The sequence below is a fragment of the Erpetoichthys calabaricus genome, chromosome 11 (assembly GCF_900747795.2).
Source record: "Erpetoichthys calabaricus chromosome 11, fErpCal1.3, whole genome shotgun sequence".
Lineage (NCBI taxonomy): Eukaryota > Metazoa > Chordata > Cladistia > Polypteriformes > Polypteridae > Erpetoichthys > Erpetoichthys calabaricus.
Genome location: NC_041404.2, coordinates 148715239 through 148739353, shown reverse-complemented (window position 1 = coordinate 148739353; position 24115 = coordinate 148715239). Strand labels below are relative to the sequence as shown.

The following is a 24115-nucleotide window of genomic DNA, read 5'->3' as shown; positions in this document are numbered from 1 at the left end:
TATCACATAAATGACCAAAGTGCAGATTTTACTTAATGGGATGCCATGTTGCCTACCTTTGCTTTTTTATCTTTCCCTCCTAGGCCACACTCTTTTTCCTCTGCGGTTCTTAATTTCATGAATTCTTCTCAGAATGTGAATGATCCTCATTTTAGCTTCAGTGCTAATTTCCTCTAATTGCAAGTATTCATTATTGGCTTTCATTACCCTTACCGTCTTTTTTTTGTCCAAAGACTCTTGAGTTTTGTCCTGGTCTTTTGTTCCTGATTTTTGCTCTCATTCATGCTAATCAAAAGCTCAACCAGGTTCATTAACTCTGTTAGGGCTAATTATTTTTTTTTTTCGTTTTGACCCATGGAGCTGAATATTTTTTTAAAAACTCAATTTTTCTAACAAGCACACAAAGCAATGGTCCAGCCATCCATTATCCAACCCGGTATATCCTAACTACAGGGTCATGAAGGTCTGCTGGAGCCAATCCCTGACAACACAGGGCACAGGGCAGGAAACAAACCCCGGGCAGGGCGCCAGCCCACCGCAGGGCACACACACACCCACACACCAAGGACAATTTAGGATCGCCAATGCACCTAACCTGCAAGTCTTTGGATTGTGGGAGGAAACCCACCCAGAGAACATGCAAACTCCACGCAGGGAGGACCCGGGTCTCCTAACTGTGAGGCAGCAGCGCTACCCACTGCGCCACTGTGCCGCCCACAAAGCAATGGTTTCACACATATTTCAACATAAATGACTTAATTTTGACAAATGTCACTCTGTTTTGGGTTCCATGAGCCTCAACAGTATATGAATTCAAATACTCACTACACACCTGTTGGTCTCATCGCTCAGAAGCTGAAAGGCAACTTCTAGAAAAACACAACCTGAAGTAGTCAAGGGGCCGGTGCAGTGGAGTAGCAAGCTTGCTGAATGACTAATGTCTAAAGTGTCCGTTTTCTAATATTCTCATAGCTCTTTGGCCTTTCCCCCCACCCTGCTTCTTCTCCTCTGTCCCTGCCTCAAATTCAATTAGCTGTATCTATAAAACGGCAAGGTGTCTGCACAGGTCTTCATTTTTTGAAGGAGATCAGAATCTGCCAATCTCCAGACCTTGGGGTGATTTTGATAAGGAATTTCTTTTTTGATTTTTGCCACCAAGTCAAGTGAAGTCAAGTTGGGGAGCATGCACTGGTGCAGCATGTTGCTGTACCCACCACATGACGAAACAACTCGGGATCCAGGTTGGCAATCCCCCAGGCAGACACACGGTCCAGTCCCACCCTACGGAAATGACCCTCTATTTGCCGCAGCCAGGTGTTACGTGGGCGACCCCTTGGCCTGGTCCTGCCACTCAGATCCCCAAAAATGAGGATCCTATGAGCTGGATCACCCTCGGGTAATTGTGCCACATGGCCGTAGTGTCATAACTGACGCTCCCTCACAATGCAGGTAATGTGCAGGTAAGTTTGCATCAAAATCGGAGTTCGATAAATTGGATTCAGCAATAATACGCAAAAAATAAATAAATGATACGCACCGAGTACAGTAGTCTCCTGCTTAAGTACGCAACTTGAACCTGCGAAGTTTGCGCATACTTAGCTGCCACTCCCAGCTCCCAGATCAGCTGCTCTGCTCTGAAGTTCAAATTGAAGCTGATGATACATTCGATGATCTTAAGAAATTGTTTGAATCATTTCAGAGCAAGATCTGGGCTGTCTCCCTCAAAGCCAAACGCAAGAAACTTCAAAACCTTCGCCAAATGACGATTCATGACATGTTTAACTAATAAAACTTGAACCCAAAATTTTAGGGAAAAATATGCGTACTTAAACGGGTGCGTACTTAAGCGGGAGGCTACTGTACTTTGCTTTGCACATTTGCTTCGCTCTCTCACTCAGTATTGATACCATTCTAGATGTTGTTTACTCTCCGCTACTCACGCACACGAAGGGATTCGACGTCAAGTCAACGAGTCGAACAGTCCTCCTAGTAAAGAGGGTCTACCTATAACGTAACAGTAAGTTTTATCAACGTTTACAGCCTTTATCGCCCTCTGCCCGTGGATATCGACTTTATCCATCCTCAACCCCTTGAGTTAACAAAAGTCGACCCAAAAAGAGTTAAACACCGGATAAGATGTTACTGTCCATGGACGCAATCCAGTGACCTGAGACGAAGACTGGACTGTGGTGGGTGGAACAGATCTCTAATGATTTCCAAGGCCTTCTTGTGGCATCGACTGTTACCGATCAGGAAGTATGGCACCAATGATGTGTTGTGGAGTTCAGAGGCAGACGTTGCCAAGCACGGTGCTACAGTGTCCACCACAGTAAATAAGAATGCTAAGAAACTAAATATCTGAGGACCTAAAGAATGAGTGAAGACGTTGTTATCTGGTGTCACACACAGATTGCCTCACCGAACTTGTAACCCAGATAGTAAACTGTGTCTATGATAGGCTGAAGAGAAACCGACGGCACAATCATTTTTTTAATCTATCTCTGGCCTCAAGTCTTTTCCACTACTGTAGATTCCCAAAGCGCTGCTTCTAGAAAAACTAATATAAATTGGATCAGTAAGTCATTCCCATGAGGAACACCAAAGATGAGGAGGAGGAGGAGGAGAAGGCAAGGGTCCGTGCAGCACAGAGGGCCCCTTGTAAAATGGTGTCTGGAGCTGCAGAAAAATAGTGAAGTACGCTTCATTGAGAGGTTATTAGAATTTGATAGCACAGCCTTGGTGTTATCTGCCGCCTCATCTGTTCATTTTATGACACCAGGTTGGTAGAGTGCAAATGGTACCCTGCAGACTGTGGAGAGAACTGGGGGGAGACAGGCTAGGAGGAAGAGTAGACGCTACTACGCCTTTTAAACTGTTTAGGTGGTTTAAATTGACCAAGTTAGGTCAGCTGGCAGGTGCACACCAAGGAATTTAACTAAAGCTCATTGGAGTATTGGGTGCAGTTGTTTGGTGTCATATAACCAGTCATTTGCAGCATGTTGTTTCTTTCTTGATGAAGACATTCCAAAGTTCTGACTCCAGCTGCAGATCTCCAGTGCTGCACTCCATCCACTGTTACTGTCAATGTGCCCAGTGATGTTCAGCGATACACCTGCTCGTTCACAGCCCACTTATTTTGAAGGTGTACCATGCGCTTCGTTCTCATAAAACATTATTACGTTACCACTGTGCTACACTGTCCACCACGCTGAAGCCCAACTGAGTCTTGGGTAGCAGCTTTAAATTATGTGACATAACTGTTCAGTCTGACTGGCTGAATCGTGGGGGTCTATAGCTGGACTCATCTCCCTGAACCCAGCATGTGATGCTGAATATCTGTGGACCTAAACAGCGAGTTAGGTCCTTTGGTTAAGATTTTGGTTATGGGTGGAGTCACCTGATTCATGAATAATGGTAACTGTCAAGTAGGCGTGTCCTGTAGTGGGCGTGACATAAACCAAGAATGTGTCTAGAGTAGCAACTTTAAATCTTGTGACATAAACGTTCAATCTGACTGAATTGTGGAGGTGTGCATGTGGTGCTTCCACCTGCTGTATCTATGTATTACTGCAACTCCTAACTCCTTACCAATTTCTAATCGCCAGATTCCCAAGAAATGTCTTAGGTTATTATCATTCCTGTGGTCAGCAGTTCCTCACTTCTGATGCTCCACATATCCACAAATGGGCTGGGACACCTTGTTGAACACGTTGGCTTCCAACAGACAGCTTATTTCACTAGCGTGGATCTTTTTATAAAGTGTGATCTTTCTTGGGCCTCCTTCTCTACAGTGTCCTCCACATGAATGTTAACCATAGGCCCTAACTCATTCTTCAGATCCCATCAAGTACTAAGAAACTGAACGTCTGCGGATCTAAAGAATGAGTTAGGTCCTATGGTTAAGATTATGGTTGTGGGAGGAGTCATCTAACTCATGAATAATGATGACTGTCGAGTGGGCGTGTCTTGTAGTGGGTGTGTCATAAAGCATGACTGTGTCTAGAGTAGCAACTTTATCTATGCATCACTGTAACTCTTAACTCCTTACCAATTTCTAATCGCCAGGTTTCCAAGAAATGTCTTCGGTTATTATCATTCCTGTGGTCAGCAGTTCCTCACTTCTGATGCTCCACATATCCACAGATGGGCTGGGACACCCTGTTGAAAACATTGGCTTCCAAAAGGCTGCTTATTTCACTACTGCGGATCTTTTTAAAAGTGTGGTCTCTCTCTTGGGACTAGGGAATCCATTCCCGGGAATTCGGGAATCCTGCATTTCGTTCCCGGGAATCCCGGGCTCCCGGGCATGACACAGTGCACGGGCATCTCACATGTGAATGGTTTTAGAATGACCGACACTTATTTTTAATAAAACTACTGCAATATGTTGACACAAATAAAAGACTAACCTTATCTACAAGCAGTTCATGCTCTCATATAAGTACATGTATCTTTAGTTGTGGTAATAAGAGCGTAGAAAGCACAACGTCCTCACAGGTGGTGCAGTGGTAGTGCTGCTGCTTTGCAGTAAGAAGACTGTGGAAGATTGTGGGTTTGCTTCCTGGTTCCTCCCCGTGTAGATAGTGCTTTGAGTACTGAGAAAAGCACTATATAAATGTAATTTTTTATTATTATTACCGTGTCCAGTGTGAGGTCGTCCAGGCAAGAACGCACCTTCATGCAGAAGTACTCCAGCCGCTAAGAAAGCATGCTCTGCCTCCACTGAAGTAGGTAGCACAATCATCAGATACTGATACACTTGTTCTAAACAACGCCTGCGCTTGCCATTGCTCTGAAACACCACCATTTCAGCTTTTACTGATGCATCCAGTTTCTTGTCATCATTCTCTGATGGCAAGTTTCTTGGCATAGATAATGTGGATGCAACAGACTGACGTATTGCAATTTCAAGTTGCTGTTCAAAACTGTTGTCTGATGAAGTGCAAGCTGCAGCAATGGCACCACCTTAATTATTTTCAACTATAACTCTGTTATTTCTTGATCGATTTTTACACGCTATATATGCGAGCTTGGCCGTTCCTGTTTTCCCGGGATTTACAGCAGTTTCATTCCCGGGAATGCGGGAATGAAAAATGTCCGGGAATCTGGGAGCCCAGGAATGGATTCCCTACTTGGGACCCCTTTTCTACAGTGTACACCACATGAATCTTAACCATAGGACCTAACTTATTCTTCAGGTCCTCAGATATTCGGTTTCTTAGCATGACGACCTAAAGAATGAGTCAGGTTCTATGGTTAAGATTATGGTTGTGGGAGGAGTCATCTGACTCATGAATAATGATAACTGTCAAGTCAATGGGCGTGTCATAAGGCATGACTATGTCTAGGGTAGCAACTTTAAATCTTGTGACATAAACATACAGTGGTGTGAAAAACTATTTGCCCCCTTCCTGATTTCTTATTCTTTTGCATGTTTGTCACACAAAATGTTTCTGATCATCAAACACATTTAACCATTAGTCAAATATAACACAAGTAAACACAAAATGCAGTTTTTAAATGATGGTGTTTATTATTTAGGGAGAAAAAAAATCCAAACCTACATGGCCCTGTGTGAAAAAGTAATTGCCCCCTTGTTAAAAAATAACCTAACTGTGGTGTATCACACCTGAGTTCAATTTCCGTAGCCACCCCCAGGCCTGATTACTGCCACACCTGTTTCAATCAAGAAATCACTTAAATAGGAGCTGCCTGACACAGAGAAGTAGACCAAAAGCACCTCAAAAGCTAGACATCATGCCAAGATCCAAAGAAATTCAGGAACAAACGAGAACAGAAGTAATTGAGGTCTATCAGTCTGGTAAAGGTTATAAAGCCATTTCTAAAGCTTTGGGACTCCAGCGAACCACAGTGAGAGCCATTATCCATAAATGGCAAAAACATGGAACAGTGGTGAACCTTCCCAGGAGTGGCCGGCTGACCAAAATTACCCCAAGAGCGCAGAGACGACTCATCCGAGAGGTCACAAAAGACCCCAGGACAACGTCTAAAGAACTGCAGGCCTCACTTGCCTCAATTAAGGTCAGTGTTCACGACTCCACCATAAGAAAGAGACTGGGCAAAAATGGCCTGCATGGCAGATTTCCAAGACGCAAACCACTGTTAAGCAAAAAGAACATTAGGGCTCGTCTCAATTTTGCTAAGAAACATCTCAATGATTGCCAAGACTTTTGGGAAAATACCTTGTGGACTGATGAGTCAAAAGTTAAACTTTTTGGAAGGCAAATGTCCCGTTACATCTGGCGTAAAAGGAACACAGCATTTCAGAAAAAGAACATCATACCAACAGTAAAATATGGTGGTGGTAGTGTGTTGGTCTGGGGTTGTTTTGCTGCTTCAGGACCTGGAAGGCTTGCTGTGATAGATGGAACCATGAATTCTACTGTCTACCAAAAAATCCTGAAGGAGAATGTCCGGCCATCTGTTCGTCAACTCAAGCTGAAGCGATCTTGGGTGCTGCAACAGGACAATGACCCAAAACACACCAGCAAATCCACCTCTGAATGGCTGAAGAAAAACAAAATGAAGACTTTGGAGTGGCCTAGTCAAAGTCCTGACCTGAATCCAATTGAGATGCTATGGCATGATCTTAAAAAGGCGGTTCATGCTAGAAAACCCTCAAATAAAGCTGAATTACAACAATTTTGCAAAGATGAGTGGGCCAAAATTCCTCCAGAGCGCTGTAAAAGACTCATTGCAAGTTATCGCAAACACTTGATTGCAGTTATTGCTGCTAAGGGTGGCCCAACCAGTTATTAGGTTCAGGGGGCAATTACTTTTTCACACAGGGCCATGTAGGTTTGGATTTGTTTTTCTCCCTAAATAATAAAAACCACCATTTACAAACTGCATTTTGTGTTTACTTGTGTTATATTTGACTAATGGTTAAATGTGTTTGATGATCAGAAACATTTTGTGTGACAAACATGCAAAAGAATAAGAAATCAGGAAGGGGGCAAATAGTTTTTCACACCACTGTACAATCTTACCGAATTGCGGAGGTCTGCAGCAGGACCCATTTCACCTGAACCCACCATGTGGTGCTTCCACCTGCTGCATCTATGCATTACTGCAACTCTTAACTCCTTACCAATTTCTAATCACCAGGATCCCAAGAAATTTCCTAGGTTATCATTCCTGAGGTCAGCAGTTCCTCACTTCTGGGGCTCCACATATCTGCAAATGGGCTGGGACACCCTGTTGAACACATTGACTTCGAAAAGGCTTCTTATTTCACTAGTGTGGATCTTTTAAAAGTACGGTTTCTCTCTTGGGGCCCCCCTCTCTACAGCGTCCTCCACATGAATCTTAACCACAGGACCTACAGTAACTCATTCTTTAGGTCCTGTCAAGTGCTAAGAAACTGAATATCTGAGGACCTAAAGAATGAGTTACTGTAGGTCCTATGGTTAAGATTTTGTTTATGGGAGGAGCCATGTGACTCATGAATAATGATGACTGTCAAGTAGGCGTGTCTTGCAGTGGGGGTGTCATGAAGCACGACTGTGTCTTAGGTAGCAACTTTAAATCTTGTGACATAAATGTTCAGTCTGATTGGCGGTTCAGCAGAGCTGCTGAATCATGGAGGTCTGCAGCTGGACTCATCTCCCTGAACCCACCATGTGGTGCTTCCACCTGCTGTACCTATGTATTACTGCAACTCCTAATTCCTTACCATTTTTAGATAGATAGATAGATAGATAGATACTTTATTAATTTTAATTTGTATGCTCTCAAAAATTTCTAGTTTTATCATTCCAGAGATGTGCAGTTCCTCACTTCTGGTGCCGCACATATCCACAAATGCGCTGGGACACCCTGTTGAACACATTGGCTTCCAGAAGACCTCTTATTTCACTAGTAAGAATCTTTTTAAAAGTGTGGTTTCTGTAGGGGCCCCCTTCTCCACAGTGTCCTCCACATGAATCTTAACCACTGGACCTAACTCAAGGGCTAAGAAACTGAATATCTGAGGACCTAAATAATGAGTTTGGTCTTATGGTTAAGATTTTGGTAATGGGAGGAGTCATCTGACTCAAGAATAATGCTGACTGTCAAGTAGGCGTGTCTTGCAGTGGGCATGTCATAAAGCACGACTGTGTCTAGGGTAGCAACTTTAAATCCATCCATTTTCCAACCCGCTGAATCCGAATACAGGGTCACGGGGGTCTGCTGGAGCCAATCCCAGCCAACACAGGGCACAAGGCAGGAACCAATCCCGGGCAGGGTGCCAACCCACCGCAGGACACACACACAAACACACACCAAGCGCCAATTTAGAATCGCCAATCCACCTAACATGCATGTCTTTGGACTGTGGGAGGAAACCCACGCAGACACGGGGAGAACATGCAAACTCCACACAGGGAGGACCCGGGAAGCGAACCCGAGTCTCCTTACTGTGAGGCAGCAGCGCTAACACTGCGCCACCGTGCCGCCCTGCAACTTTAAATCTTGTGACATAAATGTACAATCTAACTGAATCAAGGAGGTCTGCAGCTGGACTCATCTCCCTGAACCCACCATGTGGTGCTTCCACCTGCCTTATCTATGCATTACTGCAGCTATTAACTCCTTAACAATTTCTAATCGCCAGGTTCCCAAGAAATTTCTTAGGTTATTATCATTCCTATGGTCAGCAGTTCTTCACTTCTGGGGCTCCACATATCCACAAATGGGCTGGGACACCCTGTTGAACACATTGGCTTCCAACAGACTGCTTATTTCACTAGCGTGGATCTTTTTAAAAGTGTGATCTTTCTTGGGCCTCCTTCTCTACAGTGTCCTCCACGTGAATGTTAACCATAGGCCCTAACTCATTCTTCAGATCCCATCAAGTACTAAGAAACTGAATGTCTGAGGATCTAAAGAATGAGTTAGGTCCTATGGTTAAGATTATGGTTGTGGGAGGAGTCATCTGACTCATGAATAATGGTAACTGTCAAGTAAGCGTGTCTTGTAGTGGGCGTATCATAAAGCATGACTGTGTCTAGGGTAGCAACTTTATCTGTGCATTACTGTAACTCTTAACTCCTTACCAATTTCTAATTTGTCCTCACAGGTGGTGCAGTGGTAGTGCTGCTGCTTTGCAGTAAGGAGACTGTGGAAGATTGTGGGTTCGCTTCCTGGTTCCTCCCTGTGTGGATAGCGCTTTGAGTACTGAGAAAAGCACTATATAAATGTAATGAATTATTATTATTAATTGCCAGATTCCCAAGAAATTTCTCAGGTTATTATCATTCCTGTGGTCAGCAGTTCCACACTTCTGATGCTCCACATATCCACAAATGGGCTGGGACACCCTGTTAAACATATTGGCTTCCAACAGGCTTCTTATTTCACTAATGTGGATTTTTTAAAAAGTGTGGTCTCTCTTGGGTCCCCTTCTCTACAGTGTCCTCCAAATGAATGTTAACCATAGGACCTATCTCATTCTTGAGGTCCTGTCAAGCTAGCTAAGAAACTGAATATCTGACAACCTAAACAATGAGTTAGGTTCTGTGGTTAAGATTTTGGCTGTGGGAGGAGTCATCTGACTCATGAATAATGGTAACTGTCAAGTAGGCGTGTCTTGTAGTGGGCGTATCATAAAGCAAATGTGTCTAGGGTAGCAGCTTTAAATCTTGTGACATAAACGTACAATCTGACTGAATTGCGGAGGTCTGCATGTGGTGCTTCCACCTGCTGTATCTATGTATTACTGAAACTCCTAACTCCTTACCAATTTCTAATTGCCAGATTCCCAAGCAATGTCCTAGGTTATCATTCCTGTGGTCAGCAGATCTTCACTTCTGGGGCTCCACATATCCCCATATGGGCTGGGACACCCTGTTGAACACATTGGCTTCCAACAGACTGCTTATTTCACTAGCGTGGATCTTTTTAAAAGTGTAATCTTTCTTGGGCCTCCTTCTCTACAGTGTCCTCCACGTGAATGTTAACCATAGGCCCTAACTCATTCTTCAGATCCCATCAAGTACTAAGAAACTGAATGTCTGAGGATCTAAAGAATGAGTTAGGTCCTATGGTTAAGATTATGGTTGTGGGAGGAGTCATCTGACTCATGAATAGTGAGGACTGTCAAGTAGGCGTGTCTTGTAGTGGGTGTGTCATAAAGCATGACTGTGTCTAGGGTAGCAACTTTATCTGTGCATTACCGTAACTCTTAACTCCTTACCAATTTGTCGTCGCCAGGTCCCCAAGAAATTTCTCAGGTCATTATCATACCTGTAGTCAGCAGTTCCTCACTTCTGATGCTCCGCATATCCACAAATGGGCTGGAACACCCTGTTGAACACATTAGCTTCCAGCAGGCTTCTTATTTCACTAATGTGGATTTTTTAAAAAGTGTGGTCTCTCTTGGGTCCCCTTCTCTTACCTTTTTTGTTTTATTTTCCCCTGCCACATGACAGATGGGCATTCTGTTATATCAGGGAGATTCTGAAATCCTCCCACGGACGATGAGCAATGCTCTTCCCCCCTGAGAATGTGAATATGCCTAGTAGACAGATGCTGCCTTCACCCTCAAGGATGATCAAAGACCCACCCACTGAATGAGAATGTGGTGAGACAGTGACAAGAACAGCACGCCTGGCATACTAGTGGCAAATAATACCGGGGGGACTACATGTTAATGTTTTATGATGGCCAGCTACAGGTCATCGTTTCACACAGACACACACATCGGCATTCTGAGCGGCAGACCAGAACACTCCACATAAAACAGAGGGTCACTCACAAACCTGCTTGAGGTACTTGGAGGAGAACTTTTGCAAATGGCATCCTCTACTAATAAAATGAAATTGTTTTGGTGAGTAAAGTGAATGTGAGCACTACAATCAAACCATTTTGAGAAAAGGAGTGGGCATAGAGCTTCTAAATGTAAAAGAGCTAACATTAAGAATTAGTTCATTTGTTAATAAGCCCATCTGGAAAAAGTGGACCCCCAGGATGTCATCACAATGGCCGCGGAGGGGATGTGCTGTGTGTTCCATGTTGGCTAAGAATTTGAGTTTACTTGGTGGGACATTGGACTGCAAATCACAAGAGTGCAACTTTAGTGCTCTGTGTGACCCCGAACTTGTCACTTAATCTGTCACCTTTATCATACCTTTGAGGTGCATTGTGGCTCTGGTCACTGCTGCACGTTTACTCACACTTAGTCCACAGATGGCATTTTTACATGAAAATGATCTCCATGTGATCAACACATCATTTATGAAAGTATCTACACCGACTAAAAGAACCGAAAACACATATGATGTCACCTACGCTGGGCATGTGTGCGTTGGCAGAAAAATCCTTCAAGGGTCTTAAATGGGATTTATTGCAAAACTGTAGTGACTGGTAAATTATTTCTCTTTTGCACATGTATGTAGCATTCTGTGGTAAAGCATGTTAGGGGGTCCAAGGATTTTAGCAATAAAGGAAGCTGTTGCAAAGTTCAATGTGGAAAATTACTGGCTGCTTCTTAATGTGCAGGCGCGATCAACTCAGCTGCTCCTCACTGAGACCCCATGGGTCATAAGGCTTAGCACCCACACTCTCAGAGTATAAAGGAGCCCAAGTAGGACCAAGAAAGAGAATCGTGAGACTGATGGAAAGGAGGTAACATGACTGGGAAAAGACCCCTCGGGGACTTCAGGGGCGGATTGTTCGTGCTAAGCATCCTGGGAGCCGGAGCAGCCGAAGGGCTTCGAGGGTCGTCTTATGGATGCCTAAAGATGAGCCAAAAAGCCATTTGGAGAAAAGGAGTGGACATTGAGCATCTAAATTTAAAAGAGCTAACATTAAGAATTAGTTCATCAATATATATATATATATATATATATATTCATTGCATTCGTAGTCCGCATCTCGACGACCTGAATCGTATGGGTGGTTACCTACCAGGTAACACTTGTGGTTGGTCTACCATTCGGCAAACATCCGCCACAGGGCCTTCTTTCAGTTGCGAGAAGCAGATCATGGAATGTTGCATAGTTTACTGTCAAATAACGCTAGGAGTACGCAACACGTATTTCGCCTTATTTGGGCTCATCAGGCGTACACACTCCACTGCATCCCCTCGCGGGGATCGAACCTTGGACGTCACTGGCGAAGCCCCTTTACGCTGTGCCATGGCGTGTGGTTTGTTTATAATCAGATCGTACTTCAGACTACGAATGCTATGAATGTAATTACTCCGATCTCCAGGCTGTCAAATAAACGAACCACACGCCGAGGCGCAGCGTAAAGGGGCTTCGCCTCTGACGATGACGTCCGAGGTTCGATCCCCGCGAGGGGATGCAGTGGAGTGATGAGCCGAAATAAGGGCGAAACACGTGTCGCGTACTCTTTGCATTATTTGACAGTAAAACTATATAACATTCTTTGATCTGCTTCTCGCAACTGAAGAGGGCACCATGGCGGACATTTGCTGACTTACAGACCAACCACATGCGTTACCTGGTAGGTAACCACCCATACAATCAGATTGTGTTTCAGACTACGAATGCTATGAATATATATATATATATATATATATATATATATATATATATATATATATATATGGTTGAAATAGTTTACTGTCAAATAATGCAAAGAGTACGCGACACGTGTTTCGCCCTAATTCTGGGCTCATCAGGCGTATACACTCAATGCACTCCCTCTCGGGAATCGAACCTCTGCTTCTCGCAACTGAAAGAAGGCACCGTGGCGGATGTTAGCCGACTTGCTGACGAACCACAAGCGTTACCTGGTAGTTAACCACCCATACAATCAGATTGTGATTCGGACTACGAATGCCGTGAATGTAATTACCCCGATCTACATGCTGTCAAATGAACGAACCACACGCCGTGGCGCAAAGTTAGGGGCTTCGCTTCTAGCACTGACGTCCAAGGTTCGATTCCCAAGAGGGAGTGCAGTGAGTGTGTACGCCTGATGAGCCCAGAAAGCATGGGCTCATCAGGCGTACACACTCTACTGCACTCCCTCTCAGCAATAGAACCTCGGACGTCAGCGCTAGAGGCGAAGCCACCACGGCGTGTGGTTCGTTTATTTGACAGCATGTAGATCGGGGTAATTACAGTGTGTATGCCTGATGAGCCCAGAATTAGGGCGAAACACGTGTCGCGTACTCTTTGCATTATTTGACAGTAAACTATTTCAACCATATATATATATATATATATATATACATATATATATATATATATATATATATATATACTGTATATATATATATATATATAATATTCAATTACCTTAGGAAAAAGCGGACCTCAATGATGTCATCACAAGTCATTGGGAAAAGTAGAAAAGTGAAACAATGTTTTCCTCATGGATAATTAGGTATAGCGTCTTGAAGAGTAAGCAGCTCCAGGGTCCTAATCAGATTATTATTATTATTTGGCTGACGCCTTTACCCAAGATGACTTGCAACATCTGAGATACAATGGATTACATTTCTTTTTTTTTATGGCAAGTGAACTGACATGCTCGTAGTCACACAGTGTCATTAGCAGGATTTGAACCCACAACCTCAGGTTTTGAAGTCCAAACCCTCAACCACTATGACACACTGCCTACCAATAATATTAGCTCTTGGTAAAAAGAAAAAAATAAATAACACTACAAATATTGGGTACAGAAAAGCACTTAGATAGTTGCATAGTATTTCTGATAGATCCGATTAACTGATGGCACTATAACTGAGGCCCATTGATTTCCAACTAGCTAGTTATTTAATACCGCGGTGGGTTGGCACCCTGCCCGGGATTGGTTCCTGCCTTGTGCCCTGTGTTGGCTGGGACTGGCTCCAGCAGACCCCCGTGACCCTGTGTTTGGATTCAGCGGGTTGGAAAATGGATGGATGGATAGTTATTTAATACAGTAGTATAGTCGTCTAGTAATCTTCTGTCTATGACCTTTACGTGGCATCTTTGTCTGTTTCGTAGCCCTGACTTACTCATCCAGGTTGGTGTGGCTTGGTGTTTTTCTGTTTTGTAATTTTCAACGATCTATAAATTGTTCTAGATTTTGACACCCGTGGTGTTCATAAAGCATGTGTTGAAATTGAGTATAATTTTGTGTTATTAATATTATAGGACGCTGTGACGCAGTGCAGCAGGTTAAGCGCCAGATTTGCCTATCGGGCTCAGGTTAACTAGGACGCCAGCAGGGGGCAGTAGTCCCATTTAAATCTGAGACAACTGCTTCACTGAACCCCCCTCCACGGCACCTCGCCCGTGTTACAAACACCCCTGCCAGTCACAGTCACTTGTTAAATAAACAGTCTGCCTGCGGCTTTGCCTTGGCATGCACACCCCGCTGCCAGCCAGAAACTGCGCGCCAGTCACTAATATGTGAAATGGGCACATATGCTGGCCCGACATGCTGGCGGATATGCTTCGTTTGTAGAGTCGTCTTCCAGACTCTTGTAAAATGCTCAGAGTTGCACTCTGGGAAGGGTCATACGTGCCATATGGAGACACCTGGCACTTTCACCCCCCAACTCCAAAAAAAAAACTGAATTGTGCAGGTCAGCATTTTCGTTTTTTGCGGCTCTTTCTTAATTTCTCGTCGTTGACAGCACAGGTTGAGAGGAGATGAGGAAAGGTGAGGGGCTGGCAGATGATTCTGAAAAAGAAGTCACGACTCGCTGAATTTCAAACCAATTAATCTCTTTAGCGAGGCCCCCGTTCAGCAGGCATCTGGAAGAAGGCAATGAACCTTGGCTGTTATCTTAGCATTTCATAGCAGGATGAGTGATACAGACAAATGCAAGAGCGGACTGACCCCTTCGCTCTTCTGTGAGATTTAAAGATTCCCTTTTGTTGCCAGAGGTGGAGTCTGAAACTTTAGCCGTAGATTTGCCCTCAACGTACCAAGCAGTGAGCTGGAGGCCACCCACTAGGCCCACCAGATGTGCTGTCGAGCCCGAAGTCACACTAAAGTCATAACAGTCAAGCGAGTCGCGGCTTCAAGCTTTGGGAAGGCCGCCCCCTACTGTTTAATTCATGTGTCTGTCAGGCGACTGTACATAATTCAGGCAGGGCCTGTTCCTCCATGGGTGGATTTATTCTCTCACCTGTCTTTGAAAATGAACAGCTGTGTAACAGTGGGCTCCTCAGCAGGTCAAGCGGGTGGGTACCCTTAGACAGCTCACCGAGTGTCACATTTCTAAACCCATCAAAGTAAGGACGATGACTGGGAACTGCAAAGACCGGAGGTGCTCTCATTAACGTGGTCCGCAAGCTTCTGGTTACGATAAACCATCTACAGCTGAAAAGTCTTCTGAAAAGGACCCACCTTAAACACACAAAGGCAGGTCGCCAGTGCAGATAGAACATTGCACGTGTTAAAAAGAAAACAAATTGATGCAAGGGAATAAAAACCTTTCTGGACAGGTGGGAAAAGTGAAGGATTTGCTGTCGCATGTGCTGGACTGATTTCTAGCACATAAGGAACTTCAATCAATCAATCGCCTCCGTTGTCTATGAGCAGCTAAGCAAGTTTCTCTCTCCTCGTCGGTTTTGTTTTGCCGATGTGCTCGCCTCGCTTGTCTATCAGCAGCTAAGTGAGTTTCTCTCTCCTCAAAGATTTCGTTTTGCCGATGTGCTCGCTTTGCTTCTGTGTTAATGGCTAAGCGAGTTTCTCTTTCCTCTGTGGTTTCATTTTGCCGATGTGCTCACCTTGCTAGTCTATCAGCAGCTAAGCGAGTTTCTCTTTCCTCAAAGATTTCGTTTTGCCGATGTGCTCGCCTCACTTCTGTATCAGTGACTAAGCGAGTTTCTCTTTCCTCGGTGGTTTCATTTTGCCGATGTGCTCGCCTCTGTTGTCTATCAGCGGCTACTCGAGTTTCTCTCTCCTCAAAGATTTCGTTTTGCCGATGTGCTCGCCTCGCTTCTGTATTAGTGACTAAGCGAGTTTCTCTTTCCTCGGTGGTTTCGTTTTGCCGATGTGCTCACCTTGCTTGTGTATTAGCAGCTCAGTGAGTTTCTCTCTCCTCAAAGGTTTCGTTTTGCCGATGTGCTTGCCTCGCTTCTGTGTTAGTGGATAAGTAAATTTCTCTTTCTTCTGTGGTTTCAATTTGTCGATATGCTCGCCTCCGTTGTCTATCAGTGGCTAATCGAGTTTCTCTCTCCTCAGAGGTTTTGTTTTGCTGATGTGCTCGCCTTGCTTTTATATTAGCGGCTAAGTGAGTATCTCTTTCCTTGGTGGTTTCATTTTGCTGATGTGCTCGCCTCAGTTGTCTATCAGCGACTAATCGAGTTTCTCTCTCCTCAGAGATTTTGTTCTGCCGATGTGCTTGCCTCGCTTGTATATTAGCAGCTAATCGAGTTTCTTTGTCCTTGCCGGTTTCATTTTGCTGATGTGCTCGCCTTGCTTGTCTATCAGCAGCTAAGCGAGTTTCTCTCTTCTCAGAGGTTTCATTTTGCCAATGTGCTCGCCTTGCTTGTGTGTTAGCAGCTAAGCGAGTCTCACATTGGCGACACAATTGCTTAATTAAGCACTGATTCTTGTTGTTAATTAAACCCGTTCTTTAATTCCATGGCTCCCATGGTCCCCAAATCATTTGGCCAGTGCTCTTAGAAAAGAGAAAATCAACAATTTCAGAAATGTCTGCCATTGCACAATGAGAGCAGCGACAAGCCATGGAATTAAAGAATGGGTTTAATTAATGACAAGACTCGGCGCCTCATTAAGCAACTGGTTGGAGTGAAATTGGTTGGAGTTTGAGGCTCTGACTTAGTTGGTCTTCTGTCAGCTCACTCACTTCACATTTCATTTCTATTTGGCTGCCATTTAAGGAAAGAAATGAAGCGATTCAGAGGAACGAATCTTAAAAAAGAAGTCAATTCGAAGGAATGTAAAAGGAGTTAATTAGCAGCAAAAACAGGGCACTCATTAAAAAAAGGGTTAGAATGAAAACCTGCAGCCATGGTGGTCCTCCAGGACCGGACTTGGCGACCCCTGCCCTAGGCCACGGGTGTCGAACTCCAGTCCTGGAAGGCCGCAGTGGCTGCAGGTTTTCATTCTAACCATCTTCTTCATTGGTGACCAGTTTTTGGCTGCTAGTCAACTTCTTTTGCTTTAGTTTTAATTGACGTGACTCATCCCCCCTTAGTTGTTTCTTTTTCTTTAATGAGCAGCCAAACAATAAGGAGACACAAAACAAGCCGCTACATGACCAGTCTCACCTGCGCCCGTCACACAATTTCTGAAAGTAAAGAAAGGTGAAGGTCTCGGTAAGGTTGATCTCTCAGCTCTCCAAAACATCTTGATGACGTTCTTAGAAAAAAACGAAAGATCAACAGTTTTGTAAATGTCTGCTGTGGCAGAATGAGAGCAGCAACAAGCCGTGGAATTAAATAACGGGCTTAATTAACACAGAGAATTGGCTTCTCATTAAGAGACTGGTTGGAGTGAAATTGGTGGGAGTTTGAAATCCCAGTTTAGCTGCTCATCTGTTGGCTCGTTTCACGTCTCATTTCTGTTCGGCTGCCATTTAATGAAGAAAGGAATCAACTCAGAGGACTGAATCCTTAAAATCAGCGCTTTTAAAATCAACAGGAAAAGGAGTTAAATAGCAGTGAAAACTGCTCACTGATTAGGAAGACAGTCAGCCACTGCAGCCCTCCAGGCCCAGAGTTCAACACCCTAAATTCGCCTCCATGGTGGCGCCGGCCCCATCCACGAGAGTACTATAACACGACAGAACACCACCACACTCACAACTGTCCTCTCGGGCCATCAAACTAACACCCACACGCCCGGCAAGTGAGAAGAAGGGCAGATTGTTCAGATTCCACAATGGCAAATGGCATGGCTGAGAACTGAACCAGAGTCCCCGGTGTTGCTAGCTAGGATGCTAACCGCTGGTGGATTCTAACAGTGTACAAATGCTTATTATATCTCAAAGCGCTAAAAACAACATCAGGACGAGTCGAACGGTATATCTTATGTGGAGGGAGGGCCGGGGGGATAAGGTGGGATCGGAAGTGAATTTCAAAGTGTCCATAAGTTAATGGGTCAAAATAAAGGACAATATGGCTGCCATTTATATTGCATGCCAGTACAGGATCAAGAGACAGCGTGCCCACTGCCATGTCAAAAATCACCCAGCAGCTGAAGCCAAGTTCTGTTGCTGTGGCAACTGGCTGCGTGACATCAGAAAACAGATGAAATCTGCTCGGAGAAAGAGGCTAATTGGTGTCTTTGGAGTGGGGGGGCTTAATCTGCATGCTCCTGACCTTGCCTCGACTTTGACGCCACATTGCGCCAGCCTCACTCACTCACTCCCTCACTCCCATGTTCAAAGTGCCACACGCATATGCCTGGGGGAGCGTACACATCTCCTGAGGTCAATCATCAGCTAAATGAAGATTAAGATAATCCAAAGGATTCAATCCACTCGTTCAAACTGAAATATTAAGATTGATCAAAAATAAGAAAAATCGCAGCCTGTCAAACAAACACATGGAATGACCCAATGCTAGAAAATAGTAATTGGTAACAGGATCAGGGGGCTTAATGCTTAATGGATAAATAAAATTGTCTTTTTTTCTTTTTCTTTTTCCTCTCTCTGGGTAAACGTGTCCAGGACTCACTCTGTCGATTTGAGGTAACCATTCGTGGCAATGGCCTGAGAGGACGTCTGCTGACTACAATGACAATACACTTTAATAGTCTCCCAGTGATCCCACCCTACCACGGAAAGGTGACCTACCAGAAGGACCAGCCGTAATCCCAGGTGTGCGGCCTCCAGTCTTCAGGCCCCAGGCTGACAGTCACCTGGAACACCTGTGTGTACATCATGTGGGCCACCATCCCCAAGAGACCTGCAAGGGACAAAACAAGGAGAATGAGATGAGTGTGATATGCCACCAACAGGACAGCGGGCAGGGACGGGTTAGAAGTCCACCACGAACATTATTATTATTATTATTAGTAGTAGGTGGCTCTGTCCCCCTGCTCATTTTGCCTGCCAGCCCACCCAGCCTGCGCTACGTGCCAGCCACTTCACGTCTCTGTTGCTCGTGTATGTGAATTTCACTTTCACCAAATAACAAATCTTTGATTTCTCTCGGATAGGCTTCTTCAATGTGAAGAAACACTACTTTTCCTTGATGGCAACACGAATTAGACGATCTACAAGTCTCTGACTAAAAGATTAAATCCGAACAATATCTACATACTTCTGTCATATCACCTATGTCCATATATTCGATCTCTTTTCACTGTTCCGTTATTTCACTGAGTAATAATTTCTGTTTGTTTGCACTAATGCGATCTTTACTATCACTTTTTTGAGACTTTAGAACTTTTGTACTTCCATTATCTCTAACCTGCTCTGCATGCGTAACACACCAATGTTTTTGAACCTCTGCACAGCGTTTTACTACGCACTACCTACGCGCTCATCATTTCCCAGATCTGCCACTTGCGATGAATCGTGCTGTGCTTTTGGATAAACACGAATATCAACTCTGTCTTTGATATCTCCATCCTTCGAAACTATTATTGCTGACAATTCGTCACATGTTGGTTTATTATATATGAGAGCGTGATCTTTCGGAATTCATATAGAATTCCAAGAAAACTTCTTTGTCCGTGTTTTTCAGATAAATTTTGTGTAAACTGCGATACTTTTGGACGTATGGATTTGTATCCATTATTGGCTGTAGAATTTCTAATACTTTCGATCGTTTAACTCTTTTGATTCTATGTTGCATCGCTTCTCCGTGATCATAAATACAAACCTGACTGAATTATTGTAGATTCAGATATTTTGCCAGTAGTGTTTATGGATTTCACTTTCACCAAACAACAAATCTTTTAATTCTAGCAGATACGCCTCTTCATTGGGAAGAAACACTACTTTTCCCTGATGGCAACATGAATATCTATCTATCTATCTATCTATCTATCTATCTATCTATCTATCTATCTATCTATCTATCTATCTATCTATCTATCTATCTATCTATCTATCTATCTATCTATCTATTATATAGTGCCTTTCACATCTATCTATCTATCTATCTATCTATCTATCTATCTATCTATCTATCTATCTATCTATCTATCTATCTATCTATTATATAGTGCCTTTCACATCTATCTATCTATCTATTATATAGTGCCTTTCACATCTATCTATCTATCTATCTATCTATCTATCTATCTATCTATCTATCTATCTATCTATCTATCTATCTATTATAATAGTGCCTTTCACATCTATCTATCTATCTATCTATCTATCTATCTATCTATCTATCTATCTATCTATCTATCTATCTATCTATCTATCTATCTATTATAATAGTGCCTTTCACATCTATCTATCTATCTATCTATCTATCTATCTATCTATCTATCTATCTATCTATTATATAGTGCCTTTCATATCTATCTATCTATCTATCTATCTATCTATCTATCTATCTATCTATCTATCTATCTATCTATCTATCTATCTATTATATAGTGCCTTTCACATCTATCTATCTATCTATCTATCTATCTATCTATCTATCTATCTATCTATCTATCTATCTATTATATAGTGCCTTTCACATCTATCTATCTATCTATTATATAGTGCCTTTCACATCTATCTATCTATCTATCTATCTATCTATCTATCTATCTATCTATCTATCTATCTATTATAATAGTGCCTTTCACATCTATCTATCTATCTATCTATCTATCTATCTATCTATCTATCTATCTATCTATCTATCTATCTATCTATTATATAGTGCCTTTCACATCTATCTATCTATCTATCTATCTATCTATCTATCTATCTATCTATCTATCTATCTATCTATCTATCTATCTATCTATCTATCTATCTATCTATTATATAGTGCCTTTCACATCTATCTATCTATCTATCTATCTATCTATGAAAGGCACACTATAGATATGAAAGGCACTATATAATAGATAGATAGATAGATAGATAGATAGATAGATAGATAGATAGATAGATGTGAAAGGCACTATATAATAGATAGATAGATAGATAGATAGATAGATAGATAGATAGATAGATAGATAGATGATGAAAGGCACTATATAATAGATAGATAGATAGATAGATAGATAGATAGATAGATAGATAGATAGATAGATAGATAGATAGATAGATAGATAGATATGAAGCTACTATATAATAAATAGATAGATACAGTAGATAGATAGATTCTCCTCAGGAAAATGCAGGTGTCCAGTAGATCAAACACATCAGCAGACATTGTTAAAAAAATATTATACAAGCAAGGAGAACATACATACATACATACATACATACATACATACATACATACATACATATACAGTATAAATAAATAAATCGTAAAAAGTACAAATGTGTCAGTTGTTAGAGTGTTTGAAGGCCAGTTCATGAATCACTTGTATTGTCAACAGCGTTGTAAAGTCTCGCTGCTGTAGGACCACACAATCTTCTAAAGCTGCTTACATTTATTTCTCTGACCCACCAAAATGTTGTAGAGGGGATGACTGCTGTTGTCAAGGATGGCCTGTACCTTCTGTCCCATACACCTTTCCACCACAATTCCCAGTGAGTTCACAGTCCTGCCCAGCACCGAGCCAGTGTTCCTCACCTGCCTCTCCAGCCTCTTAGTTTTCTTATCTGACATTCTGTCCCCCCAAACACTGGCATGGACCGTCTGACAGAACACGCATAGCATTCCGCTACATACGTTGAATGATTTGAGTCTGTAGAGGACATCTGTGTTCACAGGCCAGTCCAGTCTGTCCTCAAGGTGGACACCTAGATATTTATAAGTCTGCACCCCCTCAATGTCCTCCCCTCAGATGTTAACAGGACCAGGCAGTATCTCATGCTCGAGTCACTGAAAGCTCTGCCACTGCTTCAGTTTTAGTTCCACCTGCAAATTTCACCAGCTTACTAACTGTACTGGTCATTAATATAAATCAGAAAAAGGAATGGACGCCGGACAGACGCCTGAATAACTCCACTCATAACCTCCACTCCCCAATAAATGCTGGACAGCTTCAGTTCCAAAACAGATTAAATAAAGCTGCTCTGCTTCTCCCTCTTTTACTTTTTATTTTTCTTCTTCTTTTAATTTATTTCGTTTCCCACCTTGCTGCCCCTCATCAGCTCACCAGTTCATGTAGTGGCCCTGGTACCGAGCACGAGCTGTAAGTTGGCAGCCTCCATCCTAACTCTATAAGAAATGCTATCAGATCTCGACAGGTAACATGAGGGGGCGCGAGGGGAGAAGCAACAAGGCGTCTCATGACAGGTGGACTACTGACTCACTCGCGCTATGTGCAAATGGGGGCCAGCACTTCGCCAGCAAGGAGGCTTTCGGATTTTCTTTGCAGTTTGTATGTATCATCCAGATGAGAGCTTTTTACTAGAAACTGTGTCGTGAGACCATCTTCAAGGGAAGATTTCCATGAGCGGGGCGTAAATGCACCGGGATTCAGTTTGTAATGAATTTAGAATTAGACTTGGTGCAAAGAGGCTCGCTTCTCAAAACTCAGTCCAAGAGCAATTTACCGACGCATAAAATTAAAAATCTTCCGGTTTTCCGGCACAGGTGCTCCTTCTGCTTTTCATTAAATGGCAGGTCTCTCTTTTTCATTTGATCTTTCTTGGCATGGTGGCGCAGTGATTGCTGGATTATTCATACCATCTGTGCAGAACCTGCATGTTCTCCCTGGGTCTTCAGTTTCCTCCCACATCTCCAGAGATGACTGCTTATGAGTGAAGGTATGTGTGTGTTTGGGGCTCTATGATAGACTGGCAACACATGTAAGATGGGCACTTTGGTTGTGCCCAATGCCATTGGGAAAGGCTCCAGACCCCCACAACTGTTAACTGGTTTGAATGGGTTTTCGAATGTTATGTTGTGTTATTGGTGAGATCTTATATTTACATTTATTAGCTTAGCAGATATTTTTATCCAAAGCGACTTACAAAGGAGGTCAACTTAATCACGTTACCATCAGTCTGGGTTACTGCTTAGGAACAAGTGTGACAGGACAAAGGCTACAAAACTGATCATCACAAGCAGTTTGCCCACCCAATTGGGCTATTGTTTCCACGTGAATAAAATGGACTATCGTGGTGTGGAAGCTAGGGGGCGCCACAGAGCCCCAAACTCCAGATACAACTGACACACTCACAGTCATGGGTTCAAATACAGGACATTTATCTACAATACCTTCCTTCCCAAAGACAATCACAATAAACAAACAGGATTTCTCTTCCTTCTCTCTTCCTCTCCAGACTCCTCTTCCTCCCTCAAGTGTTGCCCTCTTCCTCCCGAGGAGACCCAGCAGTAATTCCAGTGTCCAGGCATTGCCTGATAGAAGTACTTCTGGGTCAAGCGGAAGTGCATTAAAGCAGGGAGCGTAACTCCCAGTAGAGCCCTCTGGTGGCACCCACAGAAACCCAATAGGGTTGTCTCATGGCACTACAAGTCCCAGCATGCTCTGCAGTTGTCCATGGGTGTACCTGCCTCCAGAGATGCTGCCATCTAGTGCTTTGGGGAGGCATATATTTCTGGAACCGAGCCTCCCTCTATTGTTCTGTCATATTGGCCTCCCTGCCCTTTAAGGGAATAAAACCAATCCCAGCCGGGATGCCTGTCCCTGTGTGTGTGTTATTTGTTGTGTATCTTATTGAGAAACAATGCGGTATTTTGGGTTATTTTTCCAAACCCCTCTCCTTCACTCTATTAGCATGCTTTTCACCCATCAGGGACCCCATGCCCTGCCCTTTGGACCTTTATCACTTCCATACCTCCGAGGTGTACATACCCATTCTATCAGTCTCAGATCTCTGGAGGAGTGCGTCATTTTGTATATGACAGTTTCTGAAGCCGTTAGGCAATTTTGGAACCGTCTGTGGGGGGCTGGAAAGTACTGCTGGAATCACAGACCATGAGTGAAGAACTCGGAGCAAAATACAAGTGAGTTCCAATTCCTTGGTGGTCAAAACCTAACAGCTAATATCAGCTAGACAGAAATTCACCACATAAGAGTCCTCACGCGGTTCTTAAGCCCATCAGCAGCTCAAATGGTGGTGGGC

The 24115-nt window shown here is 43.3% G+C and overlaps 1 protein-coding gene across 1 annotated transcript in view; it reads right to left on the bottom strand.

The window, feature by feature from the left end:
* Nucleotides 1–24115, bottom strand: part of gsg1l (gsg1-like) — a 133855-nt gene that overhangs the window by 5800 nt on the left and 103940 nt on the right. Inside the window, exon 4 of the mRNA XM_028814308.2 lies at nt 18740–18851. Within this exon, the coding sequence (XP_028670141.1) occupies nt 18740–18851 (112 nt within the window). The remainder of the gene's footprint in view (nt 1–18739; nt 18852–24115) is intronic.